The sequence below is a fragment of the Falco peregrinus genome, chromosome 1 (genome assembly GCF_023634155.1).
Source record: "Falco peregrinus isolate bFalPer1 chromosome 1, bFalPer1.pri, whole genome shotgun sequence".
In the NCBI taxonomy this organism is placed as follows: Eukaryota; Metazoa; Chordata; class Aves; order Falconiformes; family Falconidae; genus Falco; species Falco peregrinus.
Window position 1 is genome coordinate 97,278,380 of NC_073721.1, and position 21,692 is coordinate 97,300,071.

A 21,692-nucleotide genomic window follows, 5' to 3' on the forward strand; every position below is an offset into this window, starting at 1 on the left:
AAAAGCCACATCAGTTTGAAGATCAGAAGACAGTGACAAAGCATTAAGGTTTTACATTTAAGAATAGCTGTTACTATCTCATACTTTAAAACTATTTTTAGTTCAAAGATGCGTTAAGATGCGATAGCACATGTCTAGGCAGGTTCTTTTATAAACACTATTTCTACTTACTATTGAAACTAGAAGGCAAAAAGTTACAGAACAGTACTAACCCACCTTGACTGAAATTTGTCTCAGTAAGACAACTTTTACCCAGAAAATCTTGTGTCCTCACACACTTCCTCTGCAGACCAGCACAAGACTTCTGGCCTTTACTACATTTATCTTCCTCCAGATTTGCTGAATATCTGATTATTCTTTGGGGTGTATAAAGATTAATTTGTTTACAGAATTCCAGGTTTACCCTATTTATCCACCATTTTTTTCAGATCCTTCCTCCAACAGAAAGTATTACAAAACTTTAAGTTACAAGTAAAAGTTGAATTCTATATGAGACTCTTCAGCAGACAACACATAATTCTCTTAAATTTATGCTTTGCTATTTACCATGTTGCCATTAAATAAGTTTTCAAATGCATGTTTTATTTCTACTTAGGAAAAAAAGAAAAACTTACATAGAAGAGCTTTTGTTATGTTGAAACCTTTCTGTTTTTCTTGGAAGTCAGATGATGTGCTCCCTCTTTGCTTAGGGCAAACTATCAACTGGAAATTAACATATATCCATAGACCATGAATCAAAAGCCACTATGCAACTGACTTCTTGGGTATACAACTGTATGAAACTATTAGTTTCTCATTTCCCTGAGAGATACCTTCAGATCAGTAGATAGGGTATGACTATTAACCTATTCCCAGGTGCTTCAAGCACATGGTTTTTGCAGAGTGTGCAAACCGAGGTTTTGCTGTTCTCACATACTGTAATTTTTTCCTGACTACAATCATACCACTGCACAGAATTCAAGGAATATGGGAAGATTCTTCAGGACACACCTCAAAAAAAACCCACCAAAAAACCAAAAAAAACCAACAACCCAACCAACAACTTTACTTGTCTTTCAAACTGCTTAGGGAAATCTAGTATGTGTTGTTTTGCTTACAGCTGGACACTTTTCCTTCAGTTTATTTCTATTAGCCACACCACTCAGATTATATTTGCTTCATGAACATACTCTTGAAGCATAAGAAAAACAACATGCTTTAACATTTCTTTGAAGTTTTCCTGCCTGGTTCCTCTAAATTCAAAGGGTGGAGACATAACCACAGGACTATACAAAGCCCAAAGGCATGCTGTGACAAAAAGGTATCCAAGGCCAGTGGACTGACCCAACAGAGTAAAGTTTCACAAAGAAGTTGTATTCAGAAACGTTCTGCATTACGGGGTGGATCTGAGGCAAGGGGTTCAAAGGAAAAAGGCAGATATTGTATGCACTCTAAAGTTGCCCTCCCAGCGTTCCTCAAATCTCTGATAATTTCATAAAATGAAAAATGCCAACATTGCCACATTAAGCATCACTGAATACAAATGCTTTATCAGCAATCTGCAGCCTAGTGTTGTTAATTTACATTTCAGAACAATGAAACTTTAACAAGTCAGTCACTCACTGGTTTGAAGTCTGACCATGGTAAGTCATGGTAGCAGCTTGTAATTAGGGCAGTACTGCTTATTGCTTTGAACTGCTTTCATCCCGCTGACAGCTCTTACCTTTTCAGAGTTTGTAAAAACATCAGACTTCAGCTCTCCATCCAGAAACTCATTAAAGTATTTCATCAGCTTCTGAGCCTCCACAGCCCGTTGCCGTGGCGTGTTTACCCCCTCCAGTTGGTCGCCAAGGTGACAGACCTTAGTTGCTACATAGCTGATGTGCTCATCTAGTTCTTGGAAATGTTGGAAGGCAACCTGGGAGAACATAGACACAGACACAAAACTCATTATTTCCATTTACTGTACTTTAGGAAACACTAGATTTACTTCAGTAGGAAGCATAGCAAATGCAGGCATCAGCTCTCCAGGTGCTGGAACTACAGTAGAACTACTCAGAACTGCTAATTAAGTACACACAACTGCTTAAAGTTTAGTGTCTTCCTTTAAACTATTGTGAAGACTGGCTACTTTCAGAATAGCTAATATTCATTAAGGGAACATGCAGATAAGCCCCCTTTCACAGGGGAAATTGTTTTCTGTCAAACCCTCTTTATTCTTATCTCAAAGAGTAGCAAGCTTTACCAAGAAATGTTAATGGAGCATGTGATGTTTTTAAAGCTTGAACAGCATACCACTGACTATAGTACTCAGATTTTACCTGGTTGCTTTTCTGCAGCTCTTGTACTTTCTTGGCAAATTCCTTTGCTTCCTTCTGGCATTGTTGTTCTAGTTTCTCCACCTTCCTCTGAATCCTTTCATCCATTACCTGTAATTCTTGGATATGATTTACAAATTCTTCCAATAATCTGATTTAAAATAAAACACAAGAAAGCAGAGTTTAGTCTGAAAGACATTGTCTTCTGCAGAGCACCTAAAAAACATCAAAGAACTTGTCTACAAAGCTGATATAGCCATGCCTAACTTACAAATGTTCTTTTGTTTTAAACTACATTGCCCTAGTTGTGTAGAACTCCATGCCTGCATAAAAACTATCTGATCACATAAAAAGTAGGACAGGGAAAAGGCGAATACCTAAATACCCATCACTCAAGAACATGACTCTGCCACAGGTACAAAAATCCTTATATCCCCATCTTCCCTAAATAAGTCTCATAAGGACAAAGAGAGCTAAGGCCACTACATTCCTTCAGCGTAAGGGCTATACTGCACCTATTACTGTTAAGCTTGTAAACCAGCATCCTATTAACAGGCAATGAATATAATCATATAGTCTCATAATGTTATTTTGGTTATAACCATGTCACTTTCTGACTTCAGTTCTTTTCCTCCTCTAACATACACCATTTTAAGGGGTTTTTTCCCTGCCCTTTCCAATCACTCCAATTTTTGTTTTAGACTCACATTTTACTCTTCCCAAACAATGTACACCTGACTGCATTCATAAAGTTTCCTCTATTCTTTTTCATTCCATTCTCAATGTCTCTCTTTCTCATTCCTGTTTTTGTCCATTCTGTCCCATTCCAGTCATCTTTTCAGCTTATAATTTTCTAAACATCCCAGTCACTGATGCTCAGGAAATAGATTATTCCCAGGTCCTCCACAGCCATAAAACTTGTGCTAGTAACTGAAAACATATGAAGGATTTGAGAACTCTGCTGTCCAAAGCAGAAGAGGAGAGGAAATGTGAATCCCTTCCAGGGAGCTATTTCTAGACTACTCTGGAATCTGCATTTTCACATATACTCTGTTCAGAAAGTATACTGTGAATGTGAAGCCAGAATGAGCACAGAGTGTGAATAAGCCAGAATGTGAACGAAAGGCAGAGTGAGCACACTCTTCCTCTCCTGGCTTCCCATGCAGGGGCTAGAGACTCTCAGCAACCAGAAGGGAAAAGCAGAATGTATTATTCTACCCTCACGTAACTCCTTCCCAGCAATAACTACAGTACCTCTCTTAGAGAATCATAGAATTGTTTACATTGGAAAAGACCCTTAAGATCATCAAGTCCAAGCGCTAACCCAGCACTGCCAAGCCCACCGCTAAACCCTGTCCCCAAGGGCAACATCCACATGGCTTTTAAATACCTCCAGGGATGGTGCCTCAACCACCTCCCTGGGCAGCCTGTGCCAGTGCTTAACAACCAACCCTTTTGATGAATAAATTTTTCCTCATATCCAACCTAGACCTCCCCTGGTGCAACTTGAGGCCATTTGCTCTCATCCTATTGCTTGTTACTTGGGAGAAGAGACTGACACCCACCTCGCCACAACCTCCTTTCAGGCAGCTGTAGAGATCAATTAGGTCTCCCCTCAGCCTCCTTTTCTCCAAGCTAAACACCACCAGTTTCCTCAGCTGCTCCTCATCAGACTTGTTCTCTAGACCCTTCACCAGCTTTGTTGCCCTTCCCTGGACATGCTTTAGCACCCCAATGTCTGTCTTGCAGTGAGTGGGCCCAAAACAACACAATTCAAGCTGTAGAGCGAACATCTAGAGCTTTCTCCAAGCAACACCTAAATGATACTAGTGTGGTTCTCTTTAGTTGCATGAAATGTCACAGCATTTTCAGTCTTAACCTCTGCTGCTGAGATGACTGGCTTTTAGCCTACTGCTTGGAGCATGCAAACTGCCTTTTTGCTCACTGCATTGGTCTAAAACCTGTTAAAGTGATATCTTTACAACACTAAGTGACTTCAAGTCACAATTTATTAAAGAAAACTGGATTGGCACAGATGTTCATGACTACTTCTACTTCCTGCTTGCCAGAAGCTCAAGAGTAAGCATGTTGCGTCAGATTCCACAGAAAACCACAAGGAACAGACTTAAGTTTACAGAAGTATATTTAAAATAAAATTTAAACAACAGTAAGTGACATACAACATACTTTCAAACAAAAGTCTAGAGAAGTGCAGATAGTTTCTATTCATTTTAACAAGCTGATTCAGTTCAGTTCAGGGTTTGTTTTTAAACAGATATAGTACCAACTCAGCTCTTATTCAGCAATAGTACTCAATACAGTGAGACACGAAAGAATGCTCAAGTAGAAGAGGTAGCTGCTCACGAGGTTTCTCAGAACAGAAATAAAAGACTCCAACACTCTTTCTACCAAACAAAAGCATAACATTCTAAAAACAGAAAAGTAAAAAGATACAACCAAAGACCTGTTTCTTTTTGATATTAGTTTTGGCTCCCTGCCCCTTACTAGCAGATCCCAAAAGAAAAATATTTAATGCTGCAGGATTCTTCCACTTGTCCTGAAAATTATGAAAGTGCATCACAGAAGTTAACACAAGCCAACTAGCAGAAATATGGAATATAGGTTAAACTAAGTTGGTATTGATACAAACCATTAGCTACCCTAAAGTACATATTAGGCACAACTGCGGAGAAAGAGCTACAGGAAGAAGTGTTGTGTATTTCCAGATTTCTTCCTGCTTAAATCACATGTAAAGCTCTGCATAGGATACAGGCCCAGACTGAACATCAAGGGTTCGCATCTTGCTAGAACTCCAACAATATCCTTCCTCTCCTTGCACACCTCCGAAGAGCCAGACTGCTCCAGAAGGAATGTCCTTTGACTGTGCTAATGAAGCGTTCTAACTAACAACAGCTTGTCTATGAAGTTAGCAAACCCTAAACTTCTTAAGAGTTCTCTCTTAGGTTACTATAAACAATGTCAATCTGGACTAAGATTGCGTGGATAAATCACTAAGGAACAGCTATTGCACTTGCACATCTCCCAAGTTATAATCATGTGAAAAATGAAAACACATAGATGCAGCGTATGAAAGCATAGACTCCAGTTGTGGTGCAACTAGAGACACTTTATTATACAGAGAAGCTCATATTTATATCTCTGAGCCCAAATACAAATTCCAGCTGTATGTACCACCAGGCTCAGGGCAGAAACCATTCATGCAGTTACATATCACTACAAGCACGCAGACACCTATTTGCTACTAGATAACCATGTTTATCTTTCTTACTTTCCTTCAGAATACCCAGCTGTTCTCTCATCTCCTGCTAAGTCAGACATTCTTTATCCTCCTCTCCCACACATAGAGACGTAAGTTATTTATGTCTCTGGAAAGGCTAACAATACTGATACAAGAGCTAAAAAGTAGCACTATTTGAAAGAATCACTCTTGTCAAAACAAAAGAAGGTCCATAGGTGTGGAGTAAAGAAGCTTAGATGTTGAACACTGCTGTATAAAACTGTGCATCTGCATTACCAATGCACTACCAAATGCTGGGCCAGTAACCAGAGAGCTGTCTTCTTCAGGTGAAGTTTCTCAACAGAGCCAAGCCAGCTCACCACAAACAAGAGAAGGTCCTGCACTACCTCCTCCTTCCCCACTTTCCCTACCTTAGCCTTGTTCCCTTTCCACACCCACATTCTTTCTCACTACCAGCTCATAGACACACCACCTCTTCCCTTTGCATCTGCTCCCAGGCTTTCCCAGTCCTCCAAACTTGCTAACCCAACTAGGAAAAAAAAAAAAAAGTTTATTTTTCCTGTCAGGTTAGTTTTCTTACATTTTAGTAAATTAGATTAGTTTACCATGCTAGCTCAAGATAAGCCATCACAGTGTGTAACTAAGAGCAAGGAAGGGGGGCACACACCCATCTCCATTCAGCACCAGCAAGCCATTCAATTGATTTAGACTATCCAAATTCACACAAATTCAGTTCAAAACAATCTAAGTCAATATTGCCATATTCCTACCTTTCTTCCCAATACCTGTTCATGCCTTTTATTTGCACCAGAACTATAAATGACTGGGTTTTACAAGAAGACAGCTCAGGGAGCTAAGTTAGCAAGAAACTCATTAAACTGACTTAACTATCATAGCAGTGAAGCCTCATATTACGCTTTAATCTGGCAACTCTAGTGCTTTGGAACATTCATGTCTGACAAGGACAAACAACATCAATTCTCCTACATTCAAAAGGTCTAAACAGCAAGTGATTTTCCCTACTCTTGTTACTGAATAATTGGCTCATGGTCACAAATTCTAGCAATTCTCCCAAATGAAAACCTCCTTGGACACACACCAACACTACATACAGGCTTTTTGTTACATATGTAATAAAACAGTACAATTAGAGATATATTCACTTTGCCCATTATGCAAGTTTATTTTACCTTTTTGGATCAAAAGCTTCTCCACCTCTGGAACCTCCTCCAGGTGTTCTCCATGCCAGGCGTTCAATGTATTCATCTGCCACAAAAGGCTCCTAGCCACAGAATAAAAACTCCTTACAATGTGCCACAGCAGGGTGTCCCTTAAGCAGCTGCTTACACAACATTTTGAAAGTGTTTAGAAGCTTTACTACAATCAAGAGCAAGTACAGTGTTGACAATTACCCCATCACCTCTTACCTTTACATATTTAATATAGGGAACACTGTTCTTAATATGGTGGGTTTGAACATCTAGTCTAGAGATTGCCAAACTACTAGCAAAGAACTGCTGCAGGTCTGAAGAGCTGGCTCTAAATTACTTGTTCTTATTTCCAGCTGAACTTACAGCTTGTCATTACAAAGCATCTGAGCCATGCAGCAACTACACTGATTTGAGATACTACATCATGAGACCCAGCCATCAGCTGTGCAGCAAATTAGACAGGATTTATCTGTCCAAAAAATTATGTGGCAAAGTAAGTTTCCTCTGCAGTTGTTCAACTCTGATGTAGTTCACAATACAGCGTCACAAGCCGAACTGACCAAGGCACTGCCCCCGTGGCAAAACAGTGAAAGTCTGTCACTGGACACTATGCAACATCAAACTGCAGCTGCAAAACCAAAGCCGATAAGAAGAAAAAAAAAAACCCAAAGTAAACACAAAACCAGATGATGGACTTGACTTTCCCAGGGAGGAAAAACAAGGCATAAGTGATGCTAAAAACACAGTTACTCAAATTTCTTTCACAATATTTGCTGGATCATCCATAAAAATACTGCACAGTGGTGAAGAGTTAAGATGTTTCTCCATCCAACAATGTTTTCTGAAGGCAGAGACCTCATTATAAAACCAAGACCTCTTAGTTTGTCTAATATTTAGATTAGCTCAAATATTTCTTCACATAGTTAACATTAAATATAACAAAACACAGGCCAACACCTATCCTTTTAAAAACCTAGTATTTATCAGCTTCATTGGTACTCTAGGAGCATTGTTTAGGTACTAACATCATCACATCTAAGATCACTAAGCAAAGAATTCTCACAACTGTCAGGATTTCATGGAAAGCTTTTAAATTACATGTGGTAATGGTTCTAAAACTGTGAAACACAATGAAACACAACCCAACACGGAGCTGGGAGTGGCTCTGGTTAACAGTGGTGTTTGCAACAACTCATTTCTGATAGCAAAACACTGGAACATGCCACTGGTGCCTTCGATAAAGCTTGGTTTAAAAAAAATAAAAATAAAAACAAACAGCTGTCCACAGGTATCAAATTGGTTCCTGTATCAATAGGTCTAAAAACTTGTCAGAAGTAATAGGGAGGGAAAATCAGCATTATAGTGTTATCATAGTAACTAAAAACATGGGTTGAGAAGCAAATACTGCCGCTTCAAGGTTTGTCATTCCTCAGAAACACATTATATGCCCTATCCAGTCAGGCCCAGCTATTAAACTGAAAGATAACAAGCTTTTTAAATATACTTTGCAACATGCTGAATCTTGCCAGACAGGTTCACCCTTTCAACAGATCACCCAGTAATACCACATTCAAACACTGACCAGAGTAACTCTGTTTTGCTCAGCCTCCTCAGTTAACCTTCAAAAATAACTGGATGATACCACATACAAACAATTTCTCTACAAGTCACTTGTCTCGTTAACCCAGTTCTTCCTGATACAGAATGTTGTTTCCTTTACGTGAATCCTTTCCATCAGAAGTTATAATTCAGTGTTTTCATATCAAGTGAAAATTCTCTCCTTATGTCATTTTTACATCTAAATGTTTGGGAACATTTTTGCAATTTTAGTTATAGGTGAAATGAGCCATTCAATACAGTAACATTCCCTTCAGGGGACTCCTCCAGCTTCCTAATTACCTTATGGCTCTTTGTATGAAAATCACAACCACAGTCTTTCCATTGAAGATCCTGTAATTCAGCTGGAGTACCACTCTAGCTACAAGGATACCAATACAGCACTATGGAATAACCCTGTATAAAGGGTGCACTGCTTGCTGATGCTCTGTGGGTGCATATAACATCTTCTATATTTCTCCCTTCAGATGTTTGCACTAAAAAGATAACTCACACACACATAATGACCTTGATTATTCCTTCTTTTTCTTTTTGCAAAACAACATTTACAGTATTTTTCTGCAAGCCTATCAAAGCCTTCGCTCCTAAGAAAACCTGACATATATGTTCGTAGACCCTCTTGCTCTATCCATTACGGCTCGATACTCCTCTAAAGTTCCCTCAAGTGCATGTGTACTCTAGAGCACCTGTAGCTCCCTCTCCTGCATCCCAAAAACTAGCCAGGCACATGGCAACAAATGCTGTGGTTGACCCCAAACTCTGTGCCACCTGATCAGCCAGGAGGCCAAACTGAACCTGCAGCAGCCCAGTACTGCCTGCGCCCCCGCCCCCCAGTGCGGGAACTCACGTGTGTCCCCCTCCTCCACAATCCTCAGCTTGTTGCCCGGTCTGTCTCTCTCCTTCTGCAACATCTGCTATTCTGCAAAAATTACAAACTCGTATTTTGTTTTAACAATATGATACATCAGCACAGAGCATAAATTAATTTAGTCAGAATCACTGTTACATGCAGGTGTAGTAATATTTTAAAGGGATGCAATCTGGAAAAAAAACCCTGTTTTTCAAGAACACTTACATAGGAGACCTGTCCTTCAGTTTTGTAGCAATATAAGCACTGTTCCGTATTATTTAAGAAACAGTAACAGCAGGGGATACTATTATGTGCAGAATACTGACCAACTGAGAAACAAAATGAGCTTTTTCTTCCAAATTTTCAAAAAGAGCGTGCTAAAAATAATCTACTCCATTTATAAATGAAGTTCAACGGTGTCTTTTTAAGACATGATTTCACAAGTCCCATTGCAAATTCAAAACTTTTCCATTTTGTTTATATATTGTATCTTCCATATACATTTGCTCTTTTTAATGCTGTCTTGATAATAGGGTTACCTATAGCTGACAGGCTAATTCCTATTTTGAGTCTCCTATCCTGTTCTGCAGAAACTGCTGAAAGTCAGCTATTACAAATGTCATTTGCAAGTCCTTTGCCCGTTATCAGATGAGCCCCAACAGTCAATTTTTTCACAGCTTTGAACTTCCCTCTAGCTCTAGATGAATTAATATGATCCTATCCATTCAGCCAATACTACCGATTTAATAAGAGATATGCCTGAAGTGGATGATAACCTGGTTTGATCTGGTCTGTATAAATGAAACTACACCGGCCACATTAAAAAACAGTTTAGAAGTAATAATTGTTAAATTACACTTTGAGTTACATGAGGGAGAGTTGAGTTCATGTTGTGTCCATTTTCAGCACAGATCCTTCTACACAATGTCACGTATTTATATTGAAAATTACTTTCAAACACACATTCATGAAAAAACAGCAGTCAAACACCAACATTCAGTATGCAGCTAAGGGTTATTCCCATAATAAGCACACTGTCATGTTCTAACCTACATAGCAGTCACTTCAAACTAACATATTCAAACTTCCATATTGGAAAAAATAATTTCAAGCCCCTTCTCTAGGTAAAGGCCTCGCCCACTGCAATTTCACCCCCATTGCTATATGCAAAATTGTTGCATGACCCAAAGCAGCCAAAACACACAGTCGTCTTTCCACATCCAGGTTATCTCACATTCATCATCTCACAAAGAACAGAACTACATTGTCATCACGTTGATAAGTCAATGGGCTCCTATGACAGTTAGAGAGGTGTAAAGAGGGTATATAACCTAGCATCTAGCTACTTAGAACACGGTATATTAGTCTTGTCATTTTTTTTTTTAGACCATGCAAGCCAAAAGATGTGAGTCATAACAGTGATTCATAAATACAAGTGCACACAATGTATCTATAAAACCCACAGATATAGGATCTTCCAAAGAAACAGGAAGACCCTTCCTGAACCCTGGGCAAAGCACGTCCCAGTGTTAACACATCAAATGAACGACAGACTGGCTCTTGATTGACTCAGAAAGCATATACAGGATTACAGAATCACAGAATGGTTCAAGTTAGAAGGAACCTTAAAGACCATCCAGTTCCAACCCCCTGCAGGGGCAGGGACACCTTCCACCAGCCCAGGTTGCTCCCAGCCCCATCCAGCCTGGGTTTGGACACTGCCAGGGATGGGGCATCCACAGCTGCTCTGGGCAGCCTGTTCCAGTGCCTCACAGTGTACCTGGTAATGCTACCACATCCCCATGCACTAGCAAGTGGGGACAAACGCTTTCCGCTAATCACAGGTCACACCACAAGACCCTGGGGTCCAGGTGAGGAGAGAATGTGCCAGACTCCTGCTACGTTCTTGTCCTGCTTGTGCACAGCTTTGGGCAAGCTATTGGTTTCTCACGCCTCAGCGCCACAGCGGCTTAAAAGACAGCAAAGTTATTTCCTTATTTCAGAAAAGTAAATACCGCGCTAACATGCCATGGTGCTAGGAGCAACCGAGCATGTGCCTTAGGGAGAAAGAGAGCGTCGGTCGGGCCTAGCATGGCCTGTCACCCTGCGGAAAGCGGCACCCCCTCTGCTGCAAAGCCCTGGGAGCCCCAGGCGCAAGGGGCGCCGCAAGCGCTGGCCTCGGGTAGGGCGAGGGGCTGTATCCTCCCGAGGCATCGCCCGCGCTCCGCCCCGCTCCCTCAGCCCCCCGCGGCGACACGCCGCTCCCCCAGGCTCCGGCACCGCGCCGCTCGCCCCCTGCACACGCCCTCACGCCGGGCCCCGGCCGGGAGGGCCCTTTGCCTCCCCACCCGAGCAGGAGCTCGCCCGGGGGGCTGCGCCCCGGCCGCGGCGGGGGGAAGGCCGCCGCATCCCCTCGGAGAGCCGGCCGGCCTCGCCGCCGCCTCCCACCCGCGGGCCCGGCGCGGCCCCCTCCACCCGGGGAAGCCCGCGGGGAGCCCCAGCGCTGCCCGCACCCACCTCGAAGAGCTCGGCCGTGGTAGCCATGGCCGAAGGGAGGGCGGCGGGACTGCTCAGCGGCCCGCCGCCACCCCGCCGCTGCCGCCCATTGTGCCCCGCCGGCCCGGCAGCAGCAGCCGCCGCGGCGCCGCCTCCGCCCGCCGGAAATGGGCCTGCGCCGGGCGGCCGCCGCCGCGCGCAGCTCCCAGCCCCTCCCCGGCCGCGGCCGCCCCTCGGCACCGCTGTGGCCGCGCTCAGCGCCGCGCCGCCGCCATGGCCCTGCGGGCGCTGTGGCTCCTCAGGCACGATCCCGGCACCGGCGGCACCGTGCTCTTCTCCAGGTAACGGCGGCGCGCCGGGCGTGTGGAGAGCGAGGGGGCGGGCGCGGCGAGCCGGGCCGGGGGCGCTGCGGGGGCCGGGGCGCGGCGGGGCGGGCGGCAGGCAGCGCTCGCCGGGCGCGCAGCCGGCGCCGGGGTTCCTGGGGGGCCGGGGCTGCCGCGGGACCCCGGCGGGTGCGGAACCACCCGCAGCCCGACGCCGGGTAAGTCCCTCCGAGCGGCCGCTGCGCGTTTCTGAGCCCGGGTCTGCAAATTTTGGGGTTCAGATGTTGTGCTTTTAAATAAATCCGGTTGTTGTTTTTTTTACAACTTCTGCATTTTGCACGTGACTTTTTCTCTGTTCCTCCTTTAGTTACTGCAAAGGTTTTGCCTACCTCTTCTCAATCCTAGGGTGGAAAAGGACAAGGCAGTGATTATGAAATACTCGCAAATTAACAAAATGGGCAAAGTAGAAAGCATGCAATTTTTCATGTATCTTGCTTATGTTCTCTTTGTGGTGTTCTGTGACTGTTCAAAAAGTACGGTATATTCAGGCAGAAATTTAACTTCCCATTTTATTTTATTTTTGCATACAAAGACAGGTTTTTCAAATTCGTGGAGGAGCCCACTGATCAGTCTTCCAAAGGAGGGCTTTTTATTCAGAACTCTTGCGGAGTTTTAAGTAAGACTCCGGGCTGGGCAGGCTGCTTTTGTTGGTCTGGCAAAATTTGTTGCCATTTCTGCGTACGCTTGTGTGATTCCAGAGGACTTGGTCTGGAGAGTAAGAGATAAAACAACCAGGGCTAGGGAGCGGAAAAGTCCTGAGACCTGGGGGTAGGGACAGGACCTACAAGTCTGAGTCTGAATTCAGTAAAACTGGAGAGAGAACACGGGGCTGGGGGTGGGGGGAGCGTACGTAGACTATCTTCCATCTTCAGGTGCAGACAGATCTCTACATTGGACATTCCTCTGATTGTTTTAGGATTAGTATTATGGTCCTTGTATTACCTACAAGACTAGAGATGAGGCCTCCCCTCTACAAACACAGAGAAAGAGCCTTGTCCCAAAAAAACAGAGAGTGTAATCGCAGTGGAGGAAGGGGGGGCTGGTGACAGGGATATGTGAAGTAACTTGTCACACAGTAAGCGGCAGAGACAAGGAATAGTGCTCCTTTGAAAAGGGCAAACTATACTTGATACTTCAAGTGATTTCCAGACTTAGATCTTTCACATTCCCAGAGGAAATAATAGGGCTGTAGAAACCCCATGTTTATCCTCCTAACTGACCTTAAATTCAACAAAGCGCACAGACAATATAAAGAATGCCAGATCACATGGAAACTGTTGGTTTCGGGACTTACGCACTCAGCTGGAGATACGTGAGCCCTGATCTTTAACCTCAGAGGAGACATCTGGGACATCAAAGCATTCCTCTTTTTTTGAGCTGGTCATAACTTAATTCAGGCAACAAATATGGTCTGCCTCTTGCATCACCAAAGCTCATTCATCCCTGGAAACTTTTTTTTTTCTTCTTTTTTTTTAAAAAAAAATTTCATCACTTTCTAGAAGGGAATACTGAAAAACTGAGATCTGAAAGGCTGACTAATTGTCTAATGATTCAGCTAAAGCTGTGAAGATTCTTTGGGAGGAGGAGAAGATTGCTGTGGTGTGGGGACAGCTTCAGCAAATGGAGCAGACAGATTAGGACATAAGACAAAACTAGACTGAAATATCTCTGCTTCCTTTGTTTTGGAAATGTTGACCAAAAATAAGAGGTGCTTACCAAGGTTACATGTAGCCACTTACCAACAGCCTTGGTCTGGAAGTCCACGTAAATTTTCGAGCTGCAAAACCACTGTTTGTTCACTCTTCAAAGTAGACTTGAGACTGCAGGGAGGCATTTTACTGTCATCTGTATCCTGTTTACGGATCTCGTAGCTCTAGCTTCTCTCTGCCTATGCTTGCTTTTTCCTTGTTGGGGGGTGTGTGGGGTGGGGGGAAAGCCCTTGATGCCTGATTAGGAATCAAACAAAAAAGCACAGTCACTGAAAATAAGCCTGAGGAAGCGTAGTTGCCTCCAGCAAGAGACTCTGCTACTCAGTAAAGAAAAGATGGTGTAGGTGGGACTTCAAGACAACAGGGTAAGAACCATGCGAGTGTTGGGGAACAGAAAGGGAGTGTTACACGTGGAGGTCATGGATACAACAAAGTACCACGTTGCTGTGATTACAAGTTCCATAGCAATTTAAGAAACAGACTGTCCATGTGTCCTTAAAAAGATGGTATAAAAAGGAGAATAAATGAAGGCATTTATATATCTGTGCATTTTTTTCTCCCATGGTTATAAGTGTGGCTCTGAGTGCAAACATCCAGCCTGGGAACAGATCTGCTACTAGATGATTCATAAAGTGATTTAACTAGTTGCCTGGTGTGTAACCTGTGAGATGTGCACTTTGAGGGTCCGTGGATAAAGGGAATCCACAAAAGATAATGTAGAAAAGCTAGCCTGTTATCAAACTTAACGTAAGAGAGACTCAGGGGAGTCTGCAGTTCCAAAACAGGATGAAGACCAATGCATTAGTGAAAGTAATAATTTTCCTTTTCTCGGCTATTTATTAAAAGACAGCTCATCAGTTTGTCTTGATAGATTTAGGTTAGCTTGAGAAGGAATTCATCCCTCTCTCCTTTAAAAAAATAATACTACTTCAGAAGAAAAAAATGCCAGATGTAGCATTAAACAGTATGATTTTTCTCAAATATTATCTCTAGGAAATTTGAAATGAAATATATATGTTAATGCAGTCAAACAATTTTAAAATATACAAAACCTTCCATCTCCATTATATCTTAAATACTTGAAAAAATGAAATGATGAAACAGTCATAAAAGCTTAAAATCACATATATTGAACATGCAGTGTGGAATCCATTTTGCTCCCTCTCCCCACACAGTCCGTGCAGCCTTTTCTGCAAAAATTTGACTGACTTACACTGAAATCTTTTTGGATTTATAATACTGTCAAGATTTTTAATTAATCTTGTTAATCAATTAAAGCAACTGCTGCAGATCAATTGTGTAAGCTCAGAACAGCAATGAAAAACCTGTATACAAATAACTTCCGTTACTGTCTTCTAAACATGGTATCTAGTAGAGTAGCAAAGCTGTAGCAATAGCATACTGTATCTCGGCAAAAAGCTGTTGCAGTTGGATTTTATTATGTGGGACATCTGTTTTTTTAAATGTCTGAAAACTTGTCTTCAGTGTGATCTCACCTCTTAGAAATGTTTCACTGTTGAAGTTTCACTGTGCTGGTGTGAGTCATGCTTGGGTTCATTAGTGCCATTTAAATGTCCTATACCTTTGTGCAACTGGAAGGGTAGAGACAGATTCACATTTTGTTAAAAAACCTGAGTGAATGTGTTTGCTCAAAGTGCCCAGTAAAAATCCACCTGCTAGAATGAAGCCTAATTACTCATTAAATAGTTTTATTGACAGTGATTTGGATGCTGATCCTGTCTCTGTTTCTGTCAGGATGCTGCTGGTGTCCACTTACACAAGGTTACTTTTAGGACCAGAGGGGCCTTTGGGAGTTACTTGAATACCTAAGAGAATCCCATCCTTGATTATATCAGTATTCCAAAGATTTTTATAATGCTTTTGCATTTTCCAACAGCCAGAAAAGGCATTGTGCGGTTCTGCTTCTAGGAACATCTGTTGGTATGATATTTTGGGTGGGAAAAGATCCACAGCATTAAGATGTTCTCATTTCCGTATCACAGACGTTACCCCACCGTTGAAATGCGCGCGGAGACCTTCAACGGGTCAACACATGTGCCTGTACCATCTGACAACGCTTTTCTTAAAGCCTTGCTTTTTGAACTGAGACTCATAGATGACGATATTTTTGTGGAGCACCGAGATACTTGTACTCAAATCAATCACTCATCAGTATATTCAGTTTGCACCGAAGGAGGAGATCTCTGGCCCGTGCTTGCTTTTCAGAAGAGTGGTCTGATATACGCGTGTCTTCCACTAGTTGAGGAGACCTTGGAGCCACGGCCACCCCTCCTCACCGTCCGTGGGCTCTCACAAGGACTGGCTCTTTTGTTAGGCATTGTGGACTACATCTCTCCAAGTCGGAAGAACAAAGCTGAGATGAGTGCAAAAATAGGCCAGCTTCGAAATTTGCTTATACAGGCCTGTCCACTTGGCACCCCCTTAAACACAAACATACGCAGCTTGAACAGCTCATTTGATGACATTCAGGAAATGCCCACAGATGAGCATCAGCCAGCCTGGAGATCCAACACATATAAAGGCAAACCTCAGGTTAATGTCTGTATCACTGAAAAAGTCAAGTGTATGCAGTATGACAAAAGAGATGTTGCGGACGTGTGGCAAGTTTATGGAGCTGTAAATTGCAAGGTGAGAGCAAATCTGTGCAAATCTGACCCAAAGTATTTTTCATGCAAGCATGCTGGGGAAGAAAATACTCATGCCATTTTACTTTGGTATGTGATCAGTGAATTTCTAATACCGTAATATTTCAAAGTGTAAGGTACTACTACATATTGGGCTGACAGGTTAGTGTTTTTTTTGATCTTTAATGTTTCTTACCTGCAGGCTTCATGCATTTTTTCATTATTTATGGGAATTATATTTCCAGAAATAGCTACATTGCATGTATCTTCCCAATTTTTTCTTACTTTAAATGAAATAGAGAAAAATAATGTCATACAGACTTTGTGTATAGAGACTAAGAAATGGTAGTGCTAACACCAAGTGTATTTCCAGCTATATGATAAGCAATGTGTTAAATAATGATTAGAAACAGAATTTCTGAATGAGGCTTCTACAAGTTTCTGTATATGAGCTTTTTAAATTAATTTTTCTACCAAACAAAAGTTTAATCTTCTATCCTACTTTATTCCATTACAACAAGAATCCACAAATATTGTTTGTTTGGCTGACATAAAAACAGTTGATAAAAAATCTAGTAAAATAAATAGTTGTCTAATTAATTTTGAATGTTTTTGCGTGCAATGATGGTTTTCATTGTTTAAAATTAAAAATTGGAGAATATTGACTCAATAATAATTATGAAATACATTGAAAATTGTGTTTTCTCTAATGAATGCATTTAACATTCTTTGTTCTGAATTATGCTTAGGAAGCACATATATTATCACAGTACACTGTATTTGTAACTGCCAGTGTTTTAAGAGGAGAAAGACCTTCCAATAAAGTAGATCATGGTAATGTAATTATTTGCAAGATGTGGGACACTCATCTCTGAAGGAAGCCAACCTAAGTACTGTGCTTCTGAAGACTGGGTTATATCCCACCAGCTATGCTGGCAGGGATTATGGGGGTGAACAGCTTCCTCTCTCAGAGGGACAAGTTTGTAGGTCATCTTGCAGAGTGGATGGCCTTACATAAGAAGAAAGCCCTGGTGTAATTGTGCACTGCTGAGCTGGCACACGGAGGGACGAGACAATGGATGCACTGCACATGGTTGCTGTGAGAAAGCTGACATGGGACCACAGTGGCCATTAATAGCGTACTTGAATCCATTAAGCGGATGTTGTAAAAGTAACTGAATTAATTAGACTATCACCAAGTGCATTTATGTAAAATTCGTAATGATGTAGCTATACAGTAAGTCCTTGGCTTGCTTATCTGCTGTTTTCTTGCTGAAGAGTACTTGTCAATTAAGAGACATTTAGCTAAGACTGCATCACTAACCATACCATGGAAAAGGCTACAGAAATGGGAAAGGGATTTTGTTTTCAAAGTACTTGTCAATATTACTGTTTGAAGCCAGCTGATGATTTTTAGTGTGATTTTTTTTTTTTTTTAAAAAAAATCCTTATATTCAAATTTTGAACGTCTGATGCTGACTTGAGGGAGATATTCTAGAATAACTTCTTGACTTCATTTTTTCAAGTGTGACATAGAGGGATCTGCACCAAATGTAACCCTCAGTTTGAATCTCCCAACTAACGGTCCTCCGCTCCAAGATATCGTGGTCCATCATTGTGTGACTTCTGTTGACCCTGCCATGCTGATGTCCAATAGTGCTGAGCCACTGGATGATTCTGTGTATAGTGGACCTTACAAATTTCCTTTCATTCCTCCTTCAGATTCCTTCAACTTGTGTTACTACACTTCCCAGGTAATAACATCCCTGACCTTTGTTATTTTCAGGTCTTCAAACAGGAATAAAAATACCTGTGGCGTTGAATGTGTCTGAATGAGTTTCAGTCTGATACAGGTCGTAAAATGCTTTTTATAATATAAACTGCTTGGATGGCGCTTTAGGACCTGAGTTATCTGAATCATATTCAGGAGGTGCCAGTACCTTTGATTGTTTGGCATCACTGCTCTTACTTCAAATGAACCACTTAGATGCCTGAATGTTCAGGCTGAGATGTCAAGTGCATATACCACAAATCTATTTATTGCAAGCAGCCTAAAGAGTTTGGTACAGTCGGCAATTAATATGTATTTGTTATTTTTTAAAGTACTTTAGCAATTAAATAGTATATAACTGATCTTATGGTGATGGTATTAATTTTTCTTGAGAATGAATATAGTTTTTTCCAGGTTCCTCTTCCACCAATTCTGGGACGTTATCAACTCATTGAAGAGGGATCACAGTTAAAAATAACAGTGAACTTAAAGCTTCATGAAAGCATAAGGAATTCTTTTGACTACTGCGAAGCTCGTATCCCTTTTTTCAACAGGTAAGAATAAAGAATTCCTAAACAAATTTCTTCCATTTCTCTGTGATCTTCCTGAAATGAACCTATCAGATGTCAATGTAACAGATTATGCTCCGTCAAAGTACTACCAGTGGACACTGACCTTGCAAATGTTGGGAAGCCTCCTTGAAATTCTAGTAATTTCTATAATACAGAATTTTACTGGAATATTTGGTTCTGAATACTTCTGTTGTGCATCCTGTTTCCCTGTGGTATTTTTTCATGTGAAACGCTACCACAATCCTCCAGGTGGATTAAGTCTCAAGATCATTTCCAACCTAGGGTTACCTGTTCCTTAAGACTGCTAAGACTGCTAATCCTAGCTACAGATCAGCTTATCAAAAATACAGTTATTTAAAATTAAAATGATAGTTTTCATTTAAGCCTCTCGGACAACTGCCATGACTATGCTGTCACATAATTATCATGAAAATTTAAAGATGAAATGATACAAAGTTGCTGGTGCTGATCATAGTGTTAGTGAAACGCTATCGGTGAACTAAGACAGTAAAATATCAACAGCTCTTTTATGATTACTAGGTTGAGACCATGGTGATTTCCTTCTGCTCTGTAATTTTGATTTATAAATTAGCAGTGTGCTCAGATATGTGTGATTTGTCTATATGCGCATAAATAATGTCTTTCAGCATGTTGTTGCTTTCTTTAACAAAATGGGTGTTAAATACTGAACGATACTAATTCCAATGGTTTTATTTCTCCTCTGTCACACTGTAGGGGCCCAATTGCTCAATTAGAGTACAAAGTTAGTTATGGCCAGCTGGATTTGTCACAAGAGAAGAGCCTGCTGGTTTGGGTCATTGGTGAGCAGAATACCCCTGCGCCCTCTCACTTCCTCCCCTGGGCAGTTTTGTGCAGTGTAGGCACAGCTGTACAATTTCTCACAGATGCTGTTTCTGGCTTTAGGACAGAAGTTCCCTAAATCTTTGGAAGTTTCCCTGACTGGAACTGTGTCTTTTGGCACTGCAGGCAAAGAGCACCCAACTGATTATGTTTGCACTGGGAACACTGCTTATGTAAAAGTAAGTTGCAGGCTCTGTGAAAAGATGCCTTAGTAGTCATTTTTTTATCTTACATTGGCTATGAAGATACGTTGATTTTAAATCAGATATAATTATTAGCCTCTTTGTTCTCAGCATGAAGTTTTCTGTTTTCTTGCTTACAGGATTTGACATCCTGTCAGTTTGGAGTATGCTTGCACACCAAGAGCATGTAACACAGATTGCCAGTATTTGCACAGCAAGCATGACAATACACATCTGATCATGTTTTCCCTCTCTTTCTGTAGCTGTATTTTAGGATCCCAGACTTTACACTTACTGGATGTTATGTAGACCAGCATTCTGTTCAGATCTTTGTACCAGGAAAACCCAAAGTTACTGCATGTGAGTTGCTAAAAATGTCATTTGTTTAACTGAAACGGCGTATTGAAGTTATGGACTGGATGTCAATGACTAAAATTATGTAGCTAAACTTGGACAAAGCTTTTTGTTGGTTTGCTTGGGACATCCTGGAAATTTTGTTCTCTACTTTGATGTTTGGGGTTTTTTTGTTGTTGTTTTGTTTTGTGATTAAAGCATCCCTGGAGTAGGAACTGGCATCTCCCTTTCAGATGAAAGCTCTTATTACGCAGTTACAAAGTCAGTCTCTCTATTGGGCTCTCTCCCCTTTGCTCTGTGATGTTTTACTATGCATAATAGCAGAACTTTTACTGGGGGGGTAGAAAATGCTTCTCTATTCTGGCCCCTTGTTCAGGACACTTTTGTCAAAGATGTAATATGTGGATTGGCAATACCCAGGAGCAGAACTCAGCTCCTGCCTTCAAGGCGAGACTGTTGCTGTCAGTATCATCACACCAATAGCCCTTGGTGGATGTGGCTGTACATTGAATCTCCGGAGCAGAAACCAAATCTGCTTATTCGTCAGTCAACACAGGAGTACTTCCAAGTCTGCACCAAAAATACACTAATTGGGAACACAGCAGTCACTCGTTAAATCCGAGCAGTACTGTTGAATGGAAGCAATTTTTATTTGTAGCTGTCTATCTCTTGCAGCTTCTGTCAGTTGTGTTAGCAGAAGTCTGTAAATGCCTTTTGAAAACTGTTTAATTTTGTGACAGGTCACATTCAGTCCTAAATTGTAACACAAAAAAGCAAGAGTTTAATACTGTATATTTTATATAAAGTATGCAATTTATATTCATTGAACAAAATCAAAGTCATCCACCTGCTTTTGACTTAACCTGTGTTTGAATTTTAAGCTTATGACTGATACATTAGTAAAGATAATTGAAACTGAGACTTTAAATGTCTCATTATCAGAAACGATTTTCAAATAATAAGTCTTACAGTTTAAAGATGCCATTATACCTTCTCTGTAAACTAGTAAGGATGGATTAGTAGTCTCTTAACTTGAATGAAGGAATGTCTGATGGTAAGGCACCCTGTAATGCTTGTTTTTCTTCCCTTTTTTTTTATTTAGCCCGGAAACTCATTTCTACCGATTATTACATCTGGAATTCCAAAGCACCAGCACCTATGGTCTATAAACCCTCACTTGCCTAATCTTCTTGTGAATTATTTTTGTATTTAAACAGAACAGCTAATGAGACCAATGTCATGATAGAGTAAAAATAAATATTCTCCAGCACTTGTACTTTGTATGTTTTCTTAAAAATTTGTCTTGAGGGGAAAAAAAAAAGAGGTAATTTCTCTTAATAACATAGTTGGTTTAAAATTGTTTAGTCCTGATTTTGCTTACAGAAGACAATTTGAAATGTACTTGCTGTGGCCATTTTTACTTTCCCTTCTAACATTAACTGGTACAAAGTAAGTAATAGTGACACAGATACAGACTGGCATGAT

At 41.2% G+C, this 21,692-nt stretch overlaps 2 protein-coding genes across 2 annotated transcripts in view; one reads left to right on the top strand and one right to left on the bottom strand.

The window, feature by feature from the left end:
- EXOC5 (exocyst complex component 5) overlaps window positions 1-11,884 on the bottom strand; it is a 29,818-nt gene extending 17,934 nt beyond the window's left edge. Inside the window, exons 1-4 of the mRNA XM_055799740.1 lie at window positions 11,752-11,884; window positions 6,747-6,838; window positions 2,301-2,448; window positions 1,703-1,897 (exon numbers count right to left, since the gene is read on the bottom strand). Coding sequence (XP_055655715.1) covers window positions 1,703-1,897; window positions 2,301-2,448; window positions 6,747-6,838; window positions 11,752-11,778 — 462 coding nt within the window. The 5' untranslated portion in view covers window positions 11,779-11,884. The remainder of the gene's footprint in view (window positions 1-1,702; window positions 1,898-2,300; window positions 2,449-6,746; window positions 6,839-11,751) is intronic.
- A 54-nt stretch (window positions 11,885-11,938) lies between these two features.
- On the top strand, window positions 11,939-21,483 carry AP5M1 (adaptor related protein complex 5 subunit mu 1). Its single transcript, XM_055799792.1, has 8 exons — window positions 11,939-12,071; window positions 15,826-16,471; window positions 17,994-18,221; window positions 18,653-18,792; window positions 19,546-19,631; window positions 19,735-19,850; window positions 20,117-20,213; window positions 21,310-21,483. Exons 1-8 carry the CDS (start codon window positions 12,004-12,006, stop codon window positions 21,390-21,392), a joined length of 1,464 nt encoding a protein of 487 aa, XP_055655767.1. The 5' UTR covers window positions 11,939-12,003; the 3' UTR covers window positions 21,393-21,483.
- Window positions 21,484-21,692: the final 209 nt, after the last annotated feature.